The following is a 15,959-nucleotide window of genomic DNA, read 5'->3' as shown; positions in this document are numbered from 1 at the left end:
ACAATTGCTACATATCTGAGTTCACAAGTTACAAGTAAGCAAGCTTTGAAAGAAGACCCGGCACTGAAATGGCCACATGTTGGTGCAGGCGCCTCTTCACGTGGATGTAACGTGCCACAGTCTGAAGCCATACGTGCCACCAATATGGCCGAATGGATGTGGAAGTAATCCTTAGGAGCGCAACTTGCAGAACAAAAAGAAAAAAAGCCTCAAATGTGTTTATTCATTACATAAAGGTACATTGTCGCCCTATATAGAAGTAATTTTTGCATATTGAATGCAATACAAATCGAATAGTGCCGGAATAGAAATAAATGTAGAATATGTTTCAAACTGTTTTTGAAGAATGCACAGCTATTGTCAAAATATGTGTAAAACAATGCACACATCCTGGTGTTCATTCCATTGGCAAGTTCCTGTAGTTACATCGCACATTATTCAGCATTGTTTACTAAAAGCGCTAACGGATCACTAGGAACAAATGAGGAAATCACTCGCACACGAAGGACTCTTCAGGGAGTGCAAATGGTCTTTGTATAGCCAGGAAAGTCTAGCTGCCTGAGAAGCGTATCCAGCTTCTACTACACATGCTCTCATGTTTTATGCATATACTATGGCCATGGTTGTTGTTTACACGTCTTTATTCACATTTTTTGCCCTAAAGGGCTGCGGTGAATTGGCTTGGGAAGTAGCGGGAGTGAGAAAGTAAGGGAAACAATGGGGGACGTAACCCTTTGAGGGTCGATTTTTTTTGCCAGATGCGACCGCCCAGGGTCGATTTTTTTAAATTGCAGATTCCAATTCTTCTCAGGTAGTTATTTAAAAAAAATTACCGTAATTTTTTCTAAGGTAACCCTAAAGTGATAAAAAATATTTTGCGTTGGTATATAAGCACTCTTCATTCATGAATAACAACAATAAAAACAGAATTAAACCTACAGGAATTGAAAAATTTATGCATTGTTATAGTTCAAGGCTTTGAAAATGCGCACACGAGAATATTTCGCAAGACTCAAATCTTCCTGCTCCTACACTAATATGTACGTCCATAGCGTAATCGAACTGCGTAGGTGCGCGAACTGAAGAAAACTGTGTGGTTATGTGCCCGTCAAAAAAACATCTGACAAACTTCCGCTAATCATCTTATCGCTAACCAGAGGCAATTAGATTTCGCGAGCCTCAAAAAAAAAAAGAAAGAGAAGAAAAAAGCAACGGAAACGCATGCACGGTAGCATCCTTCCTATGCGCACCTCTGTGAGCACTAAACGAGCGAGAAACAAGCGGTCGCCCTTTGAACGATTAGTAACGAGATAGCCATCAGTTTTGCAAGTGCAAGAGACCGAGACCGCTCGCGGAACAAAACGCAAGCCGCCGCCTGCCTAGGCGGCGCCTTGCGGCGCCTGGTAGTATGTAGACGCGCAGGAACAAACTAGCGCTAAAACAAACCATGCAGCGAAAAACAAGAGAGGGAGGCACGCGAAAAAAATTCCCTGTATTTCCACATAATGGCAGCACGTGACAGAAAAGAAAAAGTAAGAAAATTGGTGCGCTTTTTCAGTATACAGACGGCACCATAAATATATGGCATCGACCATGTTGGAGATCGTTCGCGGCGCCGTATATTTATGTCATTGACCCTCAAATGGTTAATCATCTACATCATGCGGTCTGATGCTTTCGCTGGTAAGCTCGAGATGAAGAAGTCTGGTCCCTGTGGCTGGAGCCTCAGGATCACGCAGGAAATCATAGTGATCGCCAGAGCTTGTTGGCGGTCGCAGCACTGCAGTGTCTCGGTAGAGCCCAGGTCTGTAGGGAGGTTGGTCGCCATTCCGTTGGGAGCGAAGCAAGGGCCCTTTGCCTGGGGCCAGAATACAGTGGGCAGTCCCAGATTAAGTGTTCGAGGTCTGCCCTGGTGTTGCAGGGGCTGCAGCTACCCGCACGTGAACATTCCAGGCCTCGAGGGTCTTCCGTTCTGCGAAAACGCTGCACGAGAAAGGGAGTAAGAAGGGTGACAGTCTGTACCTGCCGGAGCAGAACCTGCTGCCGAAGAGAAACAGCCTGGGAGGGAGGGGGAGGAATGTCCATGGGATTGGACGTAGTGAAGAGATAGCTGCGCCGGTGGTGCTTGGCTTCAGCTATTGCTTCCATGGGGTTGTACCACTGACTGTGTATTTCCGTGTGTTCAGGTACGTTGTTCAGTGATTGTTCGGGCAGTTTTGACAGTGCGGATAGTAGCGTGGCGTGCGCTAGTCGATGAGTCCGTTCATTTCCTGGTATACGCGTGGGCTCCGGGATCCAGTGTAACTGAAAATCATGACCTTAGTCACGCAGACGACGAACGTGGAGGCGGAGTTGTTGGAACACAGCAGTGGTTGTACGAGTGCCCTGGCAAGCTCTAAAGGCATTTTGAGAGTCCGTAAACACTCTGTAGTGGTGCTTAGCCTCTCTTGGAAATTTGTTGGCGGTGTGTTCAGCATGCTTGGCAAAATCTAGGATGGCATACAGTTCTACCGTAGAGCTGTGAACGACATGTCTTGTGAGGTGGAGTTTACTGCCCCGCTTGGTTGCTTCCATATTTGTCCACGCCATAGTGAACATTGGCTCCTCCTCTGATCCTCCGATAAAAGCATCCGCATAGACTATATGGCAAGTGCGAGAATTGTCGTTGCCCCCCTCACGTAGTTGGTGCGTATATTTCTTGTGGCGTTTGGCGTGGGCCTGTCTTCTTGCCAATTGATCTTGTTCCATGTTCTTCGGCAGTGGCTTAGGATCCGCAATTGGTACTTGCTCCCAAGGGGGACATATCCGTGAAAGCGCCGGAAGGTTAATGTCATGCCCAATTTTAACCAATGTGGCCCTTCCTGCGGTTGCGGACTTGAGGCGTGTCACATGAGTATGCTCGTGCATTGAAATAACATCAGCAATGTCACCGAAAGCGCTGCAGCTCTTGAGTGCAGGGAGTGGCGCGTACTTTGACAATCCTGTCATTACTCTCCTTGCCTCGTTGTTGAGGCGTTCCAGAGTATGTAGCTGTGTTCGAGTGATGGGGTGAAAAGGGGCGCCAGGGAGGATGCGAGAATGCAGGAAAGCCTGCACAAAGTGTCTCATTTCTTTTTCTTTAATGCCCCTTGCAAGCTCGGAAATCCTGCGGAGGATTTGAGTGACCTGCTTGGTGACTTTTACTGTTTGATTGTATCACGTTATGGATATACACTGCTCGTCTAAAAACATTCCGAGTATGCGGATGACCCGCTTCCTGAGAATGGGTGTCTGTCCGATCGAGAGATGGGCGCTGGCTTTCTCCTCGTCCTTCGACTTTGACCTTTTCCCACCGTGGATAACGACAAACTCGGTCTTCTCCGGTGCTACCGTAAACCCTATCTCCCTCGTGAAGCTCTCGATGGTATTCCACGCCGTCTGCAGGGCCTCCTTTTGTTCTCTTAGGGAACGTCGCGTAGTCCACAGCGTCACATCATCTGCGTAGCTAGCATGCACAATGCTTGTGATTCTCTAGTTCTGCAGAAAGAGCTGCTAAGAAGATGTTAAATAATGTTGGGGAGATTAGGGCTCCCTGTGGGACTCCAACCCCGTTATGATGATAGGAGCTGAGGTCGCTGCCTACTTAAACTTTAAACGTTCTGTCTTGCAGGAACGCAGCAATAAAGTTGCGCATGTTGCCTTTGATACCCATTTCTTGTATCGCCTGCACGATAAAGGCATGGGGAAGGCTATCGAAAGCTTTCCTGATGTCCACCCCCACAACTATGCGAGGACACGAGGACGAGACATAGAGCACGTCCTCTTTTAGGCGGAGCATAATATCTCGAGGAGAAAGACCAGGCCGGCATTCGTATTGAGTGTGAAGCAGAAGACAATTTACCTCCAACCACGATATTAACCTTGCGTTCACCATGCTCTCCAAAAGTTTGCACAGACATGACATAAGCGAAACTGGTCTTAAGTTTCCCAGGCAGTTCGGTGGTTTGTTCGGTTTCGGAATAGGCTTGACAATAAAGTGGCGCCATTCTAGTGCGAGAGTTCCTTCTTTCCATATACGGTTAAACTCCGCCAGAAGAGTAATTTTGCAACCTTCGATTGGGCTGCAACAATTCAATCAACCCCTGGTGTGCCACGGGTGTTAATTTTGCGTATGGAGTCTTCGAACTCGCGGGCCGTGAAGGGCTGGTTTAGATCATCGTGTCCGTCTTGGTCATCGTCCCTCGCATAGGTTCTATTTATGGTACTATTTGACAGGGGAAAAAATATATCTGCCGCTTTCTCTGCGAGTTCCGCATTGGTGAGTCCTTCTTTCAGGGCAACACGGGCTACGGCGTCTGACGTTTTACGTTGCCCAAGAAGAGATATCAATATAGCCCACGCCCTGCTTGAATTAGTCGATCCGTTGAGTTGCTCGCACACCTGCATCCAATGCTCCGAAGCTAGCTCTCCTGCATACTTCTCGATTTCCTCTTGTAAAGAGCATAGTTTAGTTCGTAGTGTCCGGGGGTGCCCCTTTGCTCGATAAGAAGACAAAGTCTGGGCCTGTGGTTCCATAGATGCAGGAGGTGCCTATCCGAATTAGGTTGGTCCGGAGAAACCCGAAGCGTTTTAGTTGCTGTGCGCTTGGCACGCGTCATAGCTTGCGTTAAAAGTCAAGATTGTTAACTGGACGGTTTTCTTCTAGCAGCATCCGATATTTGTCCCGGTGCGTAATCGTACAATCCCGTTTGTAAGATGATGGGGGGCACGAGGAACCATTTGTTCTCACTGTGATGGCAATTGGAAGATGATCACTGCCAAGAGAGTCCTCTAAAAGTTTCGATTGGCAGGTTCTGGGTCTCGAAGACCATGTTAGGTCTGGCGTCATGTCTGCTTGCCTTGTGTCCTGTCCAAGCCTTGTATGGTATTGCGGCAGATTAAGGAGCGATAGTCCATAATGGTCAAACTCTTCCATGATACGACGACCGCGTGGGCTGCACTTATTATTGTTCCAGGCTACGTGTTGAGCATTGAAGTCTCCACAGATTAGAAATGTATCCCCTTGGGATAGATCTTCCGAAAATGTATGTAGCTAAAGTCCACCGAGGTGCCCTTAGTCTTCCTTCGTGCGTTTTCTGGACGTATGTACACAGAAAAAAAAACAATTATTATTCTTTCGGGCGTAAGTTGAATGCAGCATCCAGTAACATTAGCAACATTCGAACACCAAGGGTCAGTGTCGAGCTTTGTGTAGGTGAGTCTTCGATCCAGATACACAGCTGTGCACACAGGTGTGTCGGTGTCTTCGGGGAAGCCATAGCCCTCGTAGTATGGTAAGCGTGGCATAAAGCAGTTCACCTCCTGCAATGCCACGACGGCGAGTCTGAGACTTATGCGACAGGCCCCAGCGTAAAATCATGCCTGCTTTTTTCGTTGTGAAGGAGCGGCAGTTCCACTGAATCACTGTTGGGACGGCTCCCCCCACATCCCGACCGTGACCGCAAACATTAACTTGAGTGATCAGCTGAGCCATGTTGTGTGTGAGCCATCTGCGTCGGAGCTATCTGTACAGACAGCAAAGGCGCCATATTAACTCATGCGGCCGCGGTAAGACCTCCGAAGGAGAGCGTTCCATTGTGCATCGGGCGCTGTATGATGGTGCGAACGCATGTTTCAATAGCTCGTTCTATCATCGTTTGTACCCTTGACACGATGTTATGTTCCATTTGTGCCAGGTGTGCAGAGAAGATGGCTTCGTAATCAGGATGAATTTGTGGTTTTGGCCGCGTTTCTAGCAGCTTATTCTGGCTCTGCTCTGGTGCCCCGACAGTGATAGTTTCATGGATTTGTCCATGAACACGTGCACCTTCATTTGCTGAGAGTGAGGCGGGGACAGACTGACCTGTAATTTTGGCGTGACTCGCATTCGCGTGTTCTAGCGCTTCGCTGTTAGCCATCTTGACGAAATTAGCAAAGGCATGTTTGCTGTGGTCGAAAAGCGGTTTATTTTCCGGCGGTATTGCAGGAGTTGATGGAGCGCGGGGAGGCCCAGTGTAAGAGTTGTGTCTCAGGGTCATTGTCTTTTGAGGGCGCTCATGAACTTGCAGTTGTGAACCCATGGAGTTCTGGCTTTGCTTCTGAGGGCGTTTTGACTTCACGCTCAGCTGTTTGTTGACCTTTACGCGCTGAGGGCAGTCTTGAGCCGTTGCAAGGTGTTTACCCCCAATTGCGGCATTTCGGCCCCTGGTTGGGACAGACCTCGTCACTGCTATGCTGCTTTCCGCCACATGTGGCACAACGCGGGCTGTTAAAATTCGGACAATGCTGTTTTCCGTGTCCGAATTTGGGGCACGTCTCACAAGTGTAGACCTGCGACTTGAACCGATAGACTAGTATTGTGAAACACTTGGGTCCGATTTTGTATGGAAGGCTAGTCCCTTTAAAAGTGACTAAAGCGGTGCCTTTCTCCCCGATGGGGCGAGCGCTGATAATGTCGCACTTCCGGCAGTGCAGGTCCATGGTAAACTGCTCGGCAGAAATTTCTCCTGCGTTGCGGATAATGCCCCACATTTGATCTTTTTCTATGGCCTCGTATGCTTGAAATACAGTTGGCTTGCCATTTATTGGAAGCTGTATTAAAGACAGAAGGGCATCTCGTGTCGCGATCATCGGTGTCAGCCGCTATTTGATTACTCCTGTCCAAATATCTGACCTGAACGATCGGGTCAGTTTCCCTTTAATGTGTTGAGGGAGCATTGTGCATGTGATTCCAAAGTGCCTCATCGATAACAATGAAATTTTCATCCATGATTCTGCATGGCTCTTGAGGTTTTAGGATCACAGTGTGAGCGTATGAACGGCGTTGAATGAGCGTTCGCTTGTTTCTTCGCTGGATCGGGGCGTTTATAGGTAACGGTTTTCCATGCTCCTTGTTCGCTGTCATCTTCGTGAGCAGACACCGAGTCCGAGTCATACGCATTAAACTATGGCGTTGCGTTGCCGTTGTAGTGAGAGACGCCATGACGAAGCGCAGCCTTGGGTTTAGCTGCTGCAGCTGCAGCTATCGCGGACAGTGTTCCGCGTGCGCGTTTCTGCCCATGCTTGGCGGTGGGTACAGTGAGTAGGTTTGAGACGAGTAAATCATCGTACTTGCCTTTGCTCCCTCTTGGTGGCTCAGGATCAGCAAGTGGAGCGAATGGATTCACGTCTGGACGCAGCGGCGTCTTTCTCGAAGCGGTGGTGTCCACCATGGCATCGGTCGAGGTGCTCGTTAGGGTTGGCGCATTCTCTGGCGTGAGGGCGTCTTCAAACTGCTGTAACTCCATGTCCTCGGGTAATGGAACATTCAAAGCTGCCTCTGGGTAATCCATGACCACGGTCGATGCGACTTTTGGGCCCTAACGCCCAAAGTAACAGGAGGAAGACAGCGACTGTCGGAGATGAAAATGCACACGTCTGTTCAACTCGGCCACCCGGTGGCGAGTCTCCTATGCCCATGGGGGTGACATTTATCATACTTTTGCTTCAGTTTGAGGTTTATTTCTGTACACATAGTGTTTTAAGTGTTCGAAGGCTATTAGAATATAGTTGTATTGACAAAGTCCCTGCTTTAACGTATCAAATATTTGCACGCCCTTAATCGAAACAGTAAACCCTTGTATTTATTATCTTAAAAGTATGTCATGTACACAGTTTTGTCGGTGAGGAAATTCCTGATGAGACTAGTACAACTGCAATTCAGAAAGCATCTTTTTCAAATTTCGAAAAAAGGGTTTGGCCCAATTTCAATGCTTCTGCACACAAATGTATTACACAGTGGAGGCTTATAAGCTCAATTCAATATGTAAAGTTTATACAAATATTCCTACAAATATATGTCGCACTAGTGCTTATAGAAATGCTGGTACATTAGTTGAAATAAAATGTAAGAATGACTTAAGCATGGTGGACTTGACATTCGACTCAAACATTAGATTACTCATCTACGTTACTTATAACAGGCTCCTTTTGTGTTAATAATGAAGTTCCAACAGCCGTCATTCAACTTCTCTTGCAGCCCCAGATATAATAAAATGCTAGCATCCCTACATTGCATGCCGTCAATAACTTATTGAAATATCAAGAACAGACAACGAATACTCACCAAACAATGGCATTTATTTGATGCTCTGATGAAACAGACATTGGAAAGCTAGCTTACAGAACAATCAATTCCTCTAAAAAAGTACCCATTTGTAAAATAAAAAAGGCACGAATAGAATAAGATCAAAAGAATCCACGATGAACAATGTAGACCAGAACCAAGAGACAACAAATACATGAATTGTTCTAAGAGAACAAGTTCATATGTACCAAAGAGAATACTGAAAAAAAAATAGGAGCCTTAAAAACACATCATTCACACATCTGTAGTGTAACAATTATTACAGTGAACGTACATAGTTTGTAGGGGCATGCAAACAGTAATTTTGAAGACACGAATGAACATCAATTACTTTTCAAATAATGAAAAGCCACAATATAACAAAGCAAATAGCTGTTTTTGCCGACTTCTTTTAATTAAAGTTAAACTGTATTTTGACTTTTTTCTCAGCTACAACGGCTTTATGTGGGTTAGTTCTCGTAAATCCTTTTGCTCTGTGTTCCATAACGTGTAGAGAAAAGATCTAGACAAAATATGGTAACCCCCGAAAAGTGTTTCACAGACCCTTCAAGAGCAAGCTTCAGCTTGGGGGCTCCCATCTACATACATGGGAAAGGAGAGATCATTTTTCTTAACTACTCCACGAAACCAGATGAGGTTTGTTGCATATAAAAGAAATAGAATGTAGTGACTGTTGGTAGCGAATTTTTGATTTAGGCCATCAATCTTTTAATAGCTATTGTTGAAAATCACGAATTTTCAAAGAACGACACTATCAAATTTACAACTCTGGTAACTCAGCAATGAAAAATACTGCAATTCTGTAAAATGCTCCAAATAGGACACCTAAAGCGGACAATATTTAGGTATGAAAGAAAGCGTTAAAATGAGCCACTAATAAATGAGTAGGACATCTGCAAAGTCCCTGTAAACAGTGTAACAAGTTGACAAGATATACATTGATACATCAAATTTGTCTGCTTTGGAAAATCTAGCGTATGCAGTTTACAGAGCTACGATATCTATTCCAGGTGCAGATTTAAAAATTTATAACGTTTTTGCTTCAATTTTTTTAAAGTTGAAAAATCTTTGCAAATTCCTGTGATAACATTCAGGCCTTCAAACTAAATGATGCTTCCAGCAGTCACCAGAATTTAGCTTTTTCTCTCAAATGTAACAAATTTCGTTACAATCAGCCCACTGGTTATTTCAGAAACGCATTTCTGCGTTTTACATGTATTTGAATAGGCGGCATCGAAGTTGGGCCCGAGTTAAAGCTTGCTCTCCGGAGCATGTGGAGACACTTGTCCTACCTGATGCAGTAGAACACTACGTAACATGCTACACGAATGTAGATTTTTAATTCAGACTCTAGTTCAACGAGATTGTTAAACTACCCTACATTATGGAAAAATGGAACAAATTGTTTTTGTAACAGTTTATTTGCCGAATTGTGCATCGCAGTATGTTTTGTGTGACACATTTGTTTTCATATATGTCTAATGTGCATTAGTAATTAGCGTTAATTCTTTCGGTTTTAATTGTACGTGAGTATACATTCTGTTTCACTTGAATTCATTTTACACATATATGTATGTATATATTATATATATGCATTATGTCTGACACCCGTGTTATTGGGACTTAGGCAATTCTAGCTTAATATGTAATACCTAACGCTATGCTCTGTCACTGCTTGTTAAAAAGGGCTGCGGACCTTGTCAAGCCATAAAAGGGTTTTTGTTCGCGGTCCTCAACATTGTGGTGTTGGAAATAAAGTGAATTGAATTGAATCATTGTGCTGTGCTCTCCAAGTGTGTTCAAGTGATGAGGACCTGAAGCAGGCAATGCAACTATATGGCCGGTCACTTGTATGAATGCACCGGTGTATCTTCAGGGCATTCTTCAACGAGAATCACTGAAGGCAGAGTGGGCAATGAAGTGGCTTCTCGCCTCATGTGTTTCCTAAGGTTGCTCTTTCGTGAAAATCTCCGAGAGCATGAAGGGCACTGATATGGCTTCTCGCCTGTGTGGGTGCGCAGGTGGGCTTTCAGGCTGTCATTTCGTGAGAAGCTCTGAGAGCATGAAGGGCAATCAAATGGCTTCTCGCCTGTGTGGGTGCGCAGGTGGGCTTTCAGGCTGTCATTTCGTGAGAAGCTCTTAGAGCATGAAGGGCAATCAAATGGCTTCTCGCCTGTGTGGGTGCGCATGTGGGCTTTCAGCTTGGGCTTTTGTGAGAAGCTCCGAGTGCATGAAGGGCAGCCAAATGGCTTCTCGCCTGTGTGGGTGCGCAGGTGGTCTTTCAGGTGGGGCTTTTGTGAGAAGCTCTGAGAGCATGAAGGGCAGTCAAATGGCTTCTCGCCTGTGTGGGTGCGCATGTGGGCTTTCAGCTTGGGCTTTTGTGAGAAGCTCCGAGTGCATGAAGGGCAGCCAAATGGCTTCTCGCCTGTGTGGGTGCGCAGGTGGTCTTTCAGGTGGGGCTTTCGTGAGAAGCTCCGAGAGCATGAAGGGCAGTCAAATGGCTTCTCGCCTGTGTGAGTCCGCAGGTGGATTTTCACGTCTTTTTTTCGTGAGAAGCCCCGAGAGCATGAAGGGCACTGATATGGCTTCTCGCCTGTGTGGGTGCGCAGGTGGGCTTTCAGGCTGCCCTTTTCTGAGAAGCTCCGACAGCATGAAGGGCAGTCAAATGGCTTCTCGCCTGTGTGGGTGCGCAGGTGGGTTTTCAGGTGGCGCTTTTCTGAGAAGCTCCGAGAGCATGAAGTGCAGTCAAATGGCTTCTCGCCTGTGTGGGTGCGCAGGTGGGCTTTCAGGTAACCCTTCATTGAGAAGCTCTGAGAGCATGAAGGGCACTGATATGGCTTCTCGCCTGTGTGGGTGGCCAGGTGGGCTTTCAGGCTGCTCTTCCGTGAGAAGCTCCGAGTGCATGAAGGGCAGTCAAATGGCTTCTCGCCTGTGTGGGTGCGCAGGTGGGTTTTCAGGTGGCGCTTTTCTGAGAAGCTCCGAGAGCATGAAGGGCAGTCAAATGGCTTCTCGCCTGTGTGGGTGCGCAGGTGGGCTTTCAGGTGGGGCTTTTGTGAGAAGCTCCGAGAGCATGAAGGGCAGTCAAATGGCTTCTCGCCTGTGTGAGTCCGAATATGGAGATTCAGATAACACTTCTGTGAGAAGCTCCGAGAGCATGAAGGGCAATGAAATGGCTTCTCGCCAGTATGGATGCTGGCATGTGCTTCCAGAAGAAATAGTTCATCAGCCACATAGTCACATAGCTGACATCTGTGGAGGCATCCTTGCTTTGAGTTGTCAAATTTGGTAGTTGACGCAGAAATTGAAGGCCCCAATGCTGCACAAATAAAAGAAGTAAATAGTTTTTAGGAAATGCCAAAAACAAACACAGATGCTAACTTTATTGACAAACTATCTTTTTCATGTGATTTGGGAGATCTTCAGGGTGACCTTAAGTATGATGAAACAAAGAACTAATGGTCATTTTTATTTACTCAATATTTCTGCATTTGAATGCTTCATGACCCTGTTTGTGAATTCCTTATAAAAGGGATTTTTCAGAAAGCTAAAGAATTACAAAGTGACAGAATGTGGAGTGCTTGACTACTCTCTCCTATCACCCTTAGAGAACACTTCAAAAATGCTTTGAGCAAGCCTGCTCTCATATCCTGAATGATCACTTGACGCCCGGTAACCACATTAGGCACTTGCAAAATTTGTTATGATTCGCTGGCACAACAAATGTGTTTTATACGAGACTTCATCAGTGAGTTTCTTCTTGACCACACATTGAACTTTGGCAATGTTATCGTAAGTCGAGGTTGCAAGGAGCCGGCTAGGAAATTCCGCAGTTTTCCTCACATAATCTGCCAACACCTACAACCCGCATCCTCTTTCAGAACAGCCCAGAAAGAAAAAAAGAATAATATGCGTCTATAACCCATGGTAACAACTGCATACGCAACCCCTAGATGCATAAAAAACAGCATCCATTTGGGGATAAACCACTTGTCCATGTCATATCTTAAGCCAATGACTGCTTTACTGTTTCCGGAGAAGGGAATTGGGCCGGTGAACACGGCCTATCGTGGCCCAAGTTCTACTTTTCCAGCATCATGTGCACTATTCACTAACTGCTAAATGCAAAATGGCGACCCACACGGAGGAGGAAAATGACCGACCGTGCAGGAGAGAAGGGAGATTCAACACACAGGGGTGAAAAAAGGGTGGGATTCCCAAGGAGATAGCGAAAGTATGAGTACTTGAGAACCTTGCCCTGAAGTGTGGCTTTGGGGCAGCGCACGCTGTGTTGCCATGGAGTGAAACTTCAAATCCAAATTCCAGTAATTCACACCCCGATCCTGACCTTACAGTAAATTTTTTACGAAGTTTGGTGCAGCTTAGAGATGTAAAAATACGGCAACTTCTTTTGGAGTGTGCTCTGCTCCTTCTGCTCTGCCATCGCAAAATATTGGCAAATGATGGCAGGAACCGACAAGGAATGGTATGCTCCCTTTGCGCAAAGCGCCGTGGATTTTAACACACTAGCAGGTGAAGGTATTGTAGTATTTGCGAAGGGAGGCACCAAGCACCATCGGTGGCTCCGAAGCAATGACGCACACACTAGTTTCATATCGTGCCCAACTTACCCCTGAGTTGCAGCGAGGGTGCTTTATATATATATATATATATATATATATATATATATATATATATATATATATATATATATATATATATATATATATATACACCTTAACAGGCATGTTCGTCTCAGCAACATGGACACGCTGTTTGGAAAAGGGCCACTAGCACAAGGCACCCACAGAATGAAAAACTGACAGAGTGAGACACACATGAACGTCAACTTCTTCCTCCGTGCTGGCACAGAACTGGCGCCGAAGTGCTCCCGTACAACACAATTTGGAACGGTGCGGTGGGTTGCTCCACCAACCTCGTCATATTTTAATGCCCAATGTCCTACCATTCATTCCAATAAACAAACTTCCTGAAACCCTTTTGTGAGCTTTGTTTTTGTACGCCCTTGTTTCTAGTTTACCTAGCTTTTTCCAAACTTCAAGTCGCCTTTTACTAATCTCCATTCCGGACATGATTATTTTCCCCCTGCTCTTGATGAACCGAAGGGCTTCAAGGACGCTAGTGATTCCTAAATCGACCGCTGCGCAGATATCTTCACATTCTAATATACCATGCTCCATTGCTCCATGCTCCATTCCTCTCCTTGCTCCTCTCACTGGCGGCACCTCCTCTCCTTGCTCCAGCAAGGAGAGGAGGCGGTGGGTTGCACCACCAAGCTCTTGCTACTATACTGCTTAATATGCTACGTAGGTTAAAAAAAGAAAAAAAGACGATTTCCCACAAACAAATTTTCTGACCCCCTATTGTGAACTTTGCTTTGTACGTCTCAGTTTTTTGTCGTTTGCCTACTTTTCTTCCACCAATTTTCCTACCACCTCTTACTAATCTCTATTGCGGACATGTGTACTTTTCACTTGCTCTCGCTGAACCCAAGGGCTTCAAGGCCAGTGGTGCCTACGTCAACCACTGGGAAGATGTCTTCACATTCTAATATAGTCGACCCCGACTATATCGAATCCTTTTACATCGAATTATTCTATATATCGAGCAATTTCTGGACACGGTATAGTCACAACGAGTATATATAGCAAAAATTACGCTAACATCGAACAAAAATAGCAGCGACTCCCGATATATCGAATGTCGGTTGGCAGAAAGTGCCCCGGGAAGTTGGCTTTCCCTCGTGGTGACGGAAAACCTCGGCGGCGCGGCTCCAACCAACCGGTCTCCTTAACGTGAACACGCTGCCTCGGACGAGCCATCGACATCCCCCTGCTAAATATGATCCTGGCCCGCCCGCAGCGCTTGCTCAGACAGCCAACCACAGGCTCTTGTGCTCTCGTTGTGCAAGACGCCGAAAGATGCCGAAAGTGCGAGTTGTCTTGCTGCTTTTCTGGTTCATTGTGTGCGTGCTATGTGGGCCTTCTCCCACAGTGTTGCTGTGATGAAGCGGCAGAATTCGCCCTTCGTCGTGAAGCTCGAAATCATAAATCGGGTCAAACGCGGTGAGAAGTCGGATATCCCCTCAGTGTACAAGATTCCGAGGAGCACTCTCATCACGATCATGAAGAATAAGGGGGAGATTAGGGCTAAGGCGGCCAAACTTGCGACCCAATGCCTGTGGCGTGCACTGTGCACTAGTCCGCTGCTTCTACACGAATGCGGAAAGTTGCGGCCTCAGCTGCTGCAACTCCTTTGACAATGTGGAAAAGTGCTTGCATCGTAGGCAGCGAAATTGCTCCAGCAGAAGAAAATATAGGACTATTTCGTGCAAAACTAAGCTAGTTTCATTAATAAAGTAATTTTATAAATGGAATGTGCTTTTATGACATCCAATTATTTAGCAGGCTTATATCGAATTATGCTCTATATCGAACTGATAGCCATTTTTTTTCGAATTTGCTATAGCCGGGTTCGACTGTAAAACACGCTCTATCGTTTCCCTACTGTACCGCAGCAAGCACATGCTTCTTCTTCCTTATTATATCTCGCTTTATAAGTGCGTGTTCCAAGGCATTCTGATCTCGCTTCAAAATGTAATGAGCTTCCCTTTTAGTTATCATAAATTGTTTCTTTTCTGATTTAGCTTTTTCCTCTTACGTAGTTACTCATGGTAAATTTCTTTTTTCATTGCCACCACCCATGATATTATTTCAGTTTCTGACTTTTCGCTTGATGTTCTTTGTTGCTGTGTTCCTCGCCACACAGGCCGCATACTTGCTGGTAAGCTTCCTAGTTCTTTTCCTCCACTATGAATGAATGTTATTCTTGTACAAACACTTGAACACTCTCCCAGTCTATTCACTTTCTTCCATATTCCTCAGTCGTTATTCACGATTAATTTGTCTGTGAGCTTCTCTCACCTCAAAACTTGTCCAGCCCATATCACTCTGGATAGCTTCATTTATAGTCTTCCCGTGAGTTCCCAATGCGAGGCGTCCTGCTGACCTTTGGTTCCAATCGACTCCCAATTGTATCCCTGATTTCAAGCAAACAACTGCATTTCGAAATGCAAGTCTTGGAACCATTAGATCTTTCCACATACCACACAGCACCTCGCACCTATTGTATCTCCCTAGTGCTCTGTGTTTCGTTATGGCCGCATTTCTCTTCCCCTTTATTCTTTTTTCCTGTGTCTCCTTACATTTATTGCCTTCATTTATCTGTATACCAAGGTGTTTATATTCTTTTACGCAATATATTTCCTGGCGCTGTCTGTCACTGTCTGTTCGCTGTTTTCAATTAATACTATTGCACCTCATTTTTTAACACTACATTTCAGACCTAACTTATGGCTTTCCTGTCCACAGAATTGGCCAGACAATGCATGTCACTTTGCGTGTTAGCTAGCAACGCAATGTCGTCCGCATCAAATAAACCTGGAAGCTGCTGCTCTACTACTGTACCGGCCTGCTTGTATGAGAGATTAAACCCAATATTACTTCATTCTAGCCCTTTTCCATCCTCACCATGAACATCATAAACAGCAGTGGGGATAACGGGCACCCCTGCCTCAGTCACATGTTGATATCAACCTTCTCCTCGCTCCTCATCCCTTCCCATTCATCGCAAACTGTATTTTCTAGGTAAATCACTCTTATAAGCTGTAGACAGTCGTCGCCTATGACTTCCTCTTATGGGGATCAACCGGAACCCCGCATGCCACCATGTTGAATTACGCTGGCTTGAGGCTTGTTTGGAACCGCTGGTGGCTTCAATTGGATTGGTGTCGCAGCTA

The 15,959-nt window shown here is 45.8% G+C and overlaps 1 protein-coding gene across 22 annotated transcripts in view; it reads right to left on the bottom strand.

Annotated features, from left to right (window-relative positions):
- Positions 1 to 8,115: 8,115 nt before the first annotated feature.
- The window catches only part of LOC126538778 (uncharacterized), a 353,978-nt gene continuing 346,134 nt past the window's right edge, over positions 8,116 to 15,959 (bottom strand). For all 22 annotated transcript variants that reach the window (XM_072289734.1, XM_072289735.1, XM_072289736.1 and 19 more), the window contains one exon: positions 8,116 to 11,459. In XM_072289734.1, coding sequence (XP_072145835.1) covers positions 9,988 to 11,459 — 1,472 coding nt within the window. In that variant the 3' untranslated portion in view covers positions 8,116 to 9,987. The remainder of the gene's footprint in view (positions 11,460 to 15,959) is intronic.

The sequence above is a fragment of the Dermacentor andersoni genome, chromosome 8, assembly GCF_023375885.2.
Source record: "Dermacentor andersoni chromosome 8, qqDerAnde1_hic_scaffold, whole genome shotgun sequence".
Taxonomy (NCBI): Eukaryota; Metazoa; Arthropoda; class Arachnida; order Ixodida; family Ixodidae; genus Dermacentor; species Dermacentor andersoni.
This window is presented reverse-complemented; position numbering and strand designations above follow the sequence as displayed.